Below are 1,877 nucleotides of genomic sequence, written 5' to 3' on the forward strand. Positions count from 1 at the left end.
AGGACCAAAAATTTTAATTTTAAATTTATAAAAAATCAAAAAATGAGTAAAAATTTCTAAGAGATTTTCGACCCTTTAAGGGCCAAAATCTGCATTTATCATACGAAGAGAAAGAAATTTTTGGTCGTTAAACAGTCGAAAATCCAATTTTTATATTAAAATATATATTCGACCCTTAAAGGGTCGAAAATAAGTTTTTTTTCTTAATTTTTTTTAAAAAAACACAATTTTGACCGTTGAAGGGCTGAAAAAGGTTTCTACTCATAATTTTTAAAATTTTTTTTATTTTTTACGAATTATTTTTTTAATAATTTTCCCTTATTAATATGTGTCATTTATTATAATGCAAGGACATTTCTATCATATATTAATTTTCACTGGCTAGCAGCTCCAACCACTTTGCAACACAGCACATGGTTCCCACGACCCACCACATTAACTCATTTGTGTGATCATAATGTTGGATTACAAAAAATTGTGGAAAGCATTCCCCAAGAAGATGGGTAGAACTCGTGCTACATATTCTATAGATCAAATCGATAGTGCATGGGCCTTTCAATACGTGAGAACATGCGTAAATTCGACATAATCCTCTTAAGCACCACATGAAAAAAAAAAAAAAAAAAAAGGGATAAATTCGACCTGACCTCGTTGTCAATTCAAGAGTGTCGTGATCATTAATTCAAATTCACGCATCTTCACGAAAATAGGCCTTGAAGCATCTACAAGATTTACCATTTGATTTAAAAAAAAAAAAAATCATTCTAAAGAATTTATTGGTAATGAATGAATAACAAATCTCGATCGTTAGAGCACGAAATTCAAAGGCCTGATAAATGTTGACGTGACAGCACTTTAAAATAGATTAAAGTATTTTTACTATTTGAGGACCAATTCAATAACCATTGAATTAAATATGACGCAAAGTGAAAATCATGCCAATTAGTCACGGACCAACGAGACCTGAAAGTCCAAATTGATGGCCTTTGGTGGGTTGTTGGCCTCTTTACCTTCTCACACTTTAAGACATAGGACTGTCTGTAGTCTCTCTTTATGGTGGTTGTTATGATCTTTTTATTTTTACCCAAATGGGAAATTAACTTGTATAAGAACCCCTAAGCTCCTAACATAACAAATCCACACTCTTCTCTTCACTCCTTTTGTTTCTGTTGTGAGAAGTAATAATATATATTTTGTGGTGAAATGGCAGCTCAGGGAAGAGGCAATGCAAGTTCAACTTTGGTTGTTGCAGTTGCACTACTTGTCTGCCTAATGCTTCATTGCCAAATGGCTCATGCCGCCATCTTTACGGTTGGAGATTCAGGCGGTTGGTCCTTTAATGTGGCCAATTGGCCCAAGGGGAAGCGTTTTAGGGCCGGAGATGTACTTGGTATGTGTATCATTATTCTTTTGGTTAATTACATTTATCTTCAAACTTGTAATTGAGATAAGTGATGATGATGATAATACTTGTATAACTTTTTGCAGTTTTCAAGTACAACCCAAGTATCCATAATGTGGTTTCATTGAACAAGAATGGTTACGATACTTGTAAGACACCAAGGGGAGCCAAAGTGTTTCGATCAGGAAACGATCAGATCAAATTGGTTAAGGGTCAGAACTTTTTTATCTGCAATTTCGTCGGGCATTGTGAGTCAGGGATGAAGATTGCAGTTAACGCGATGTAATCGAAGATAAGGCTAATGATTATCTATCTATCTTATAAATTATATAAAAGGGGAGGCATATTAGTTGTACTAATGTATCAACTACTATGAGTTGGTGGTACAGTATGAAGAGCACTATGTCACTTGAGTTACTACTAGTAAAATAAAAATGGAAAAGTAGATGGATAAGTCATGTTCTCTTATTTATTA

The 1,877-nt window shown here is 33.8% G+C and overlaps 1 protein-coding gene across 1 annotated transcript; it reads left to right on the top strand.

The window, feature by feature from the left end:
• Positions 1–1,125: 1,125 nt before the first annotated feature.
• LOC147406617 (basic blue protein-like) lies at positions 1,126–1,877 on the top strand. Its single transcript, XM_086432791.1, has 2 exons — positions 1,126–1,390; positions 1,489–1,877. The coding sequence occupies exons 1-2, from the start codon at positions 1,204–1,206 to the stop codon at positions 1,686–1,688; spliced, it is 387 nt and encodes a 128-aa protein (XP_086288917.1). The 5' UTR covers positions 1,126–1,203; the 3' UTR covers positions 1,689–1,877.

The sequence above is a fragment of the Akebia trifoliata genome, chromosome 3, assembly GCF_017979445.1.
Source record: "Akebia trifoliata isolate Shusen 1 chromosome 3, ASM1797944v1, whole genome shotgun sequence".
In the NCBI taxonomy this organism is placed as follows: Eukaryota; Viridiplantae; Streptophyta; class Magnoliopsida; order Ranunculales; family Lardizabalaceae; genus Akebia; species Akebia trifoliata.

Bases quoted from the DNA above. Each gene is read 5' to 3' on its own strand.
- LOC147406617 (XM_086432791.1), top strand. From the start codon at position 1,204: ATGGCAGCTCAGGGAAGAGGCAATGCAAGTTCAACTTTGGTTGTTGCA. The intron at 1,391-1,488 runs GTATGTGTATCA...AACTTTTTGCAG, and splicing joins TAGGGCCGGAGATGTACTTG to TTTTCAAGTACAACCCAAGT.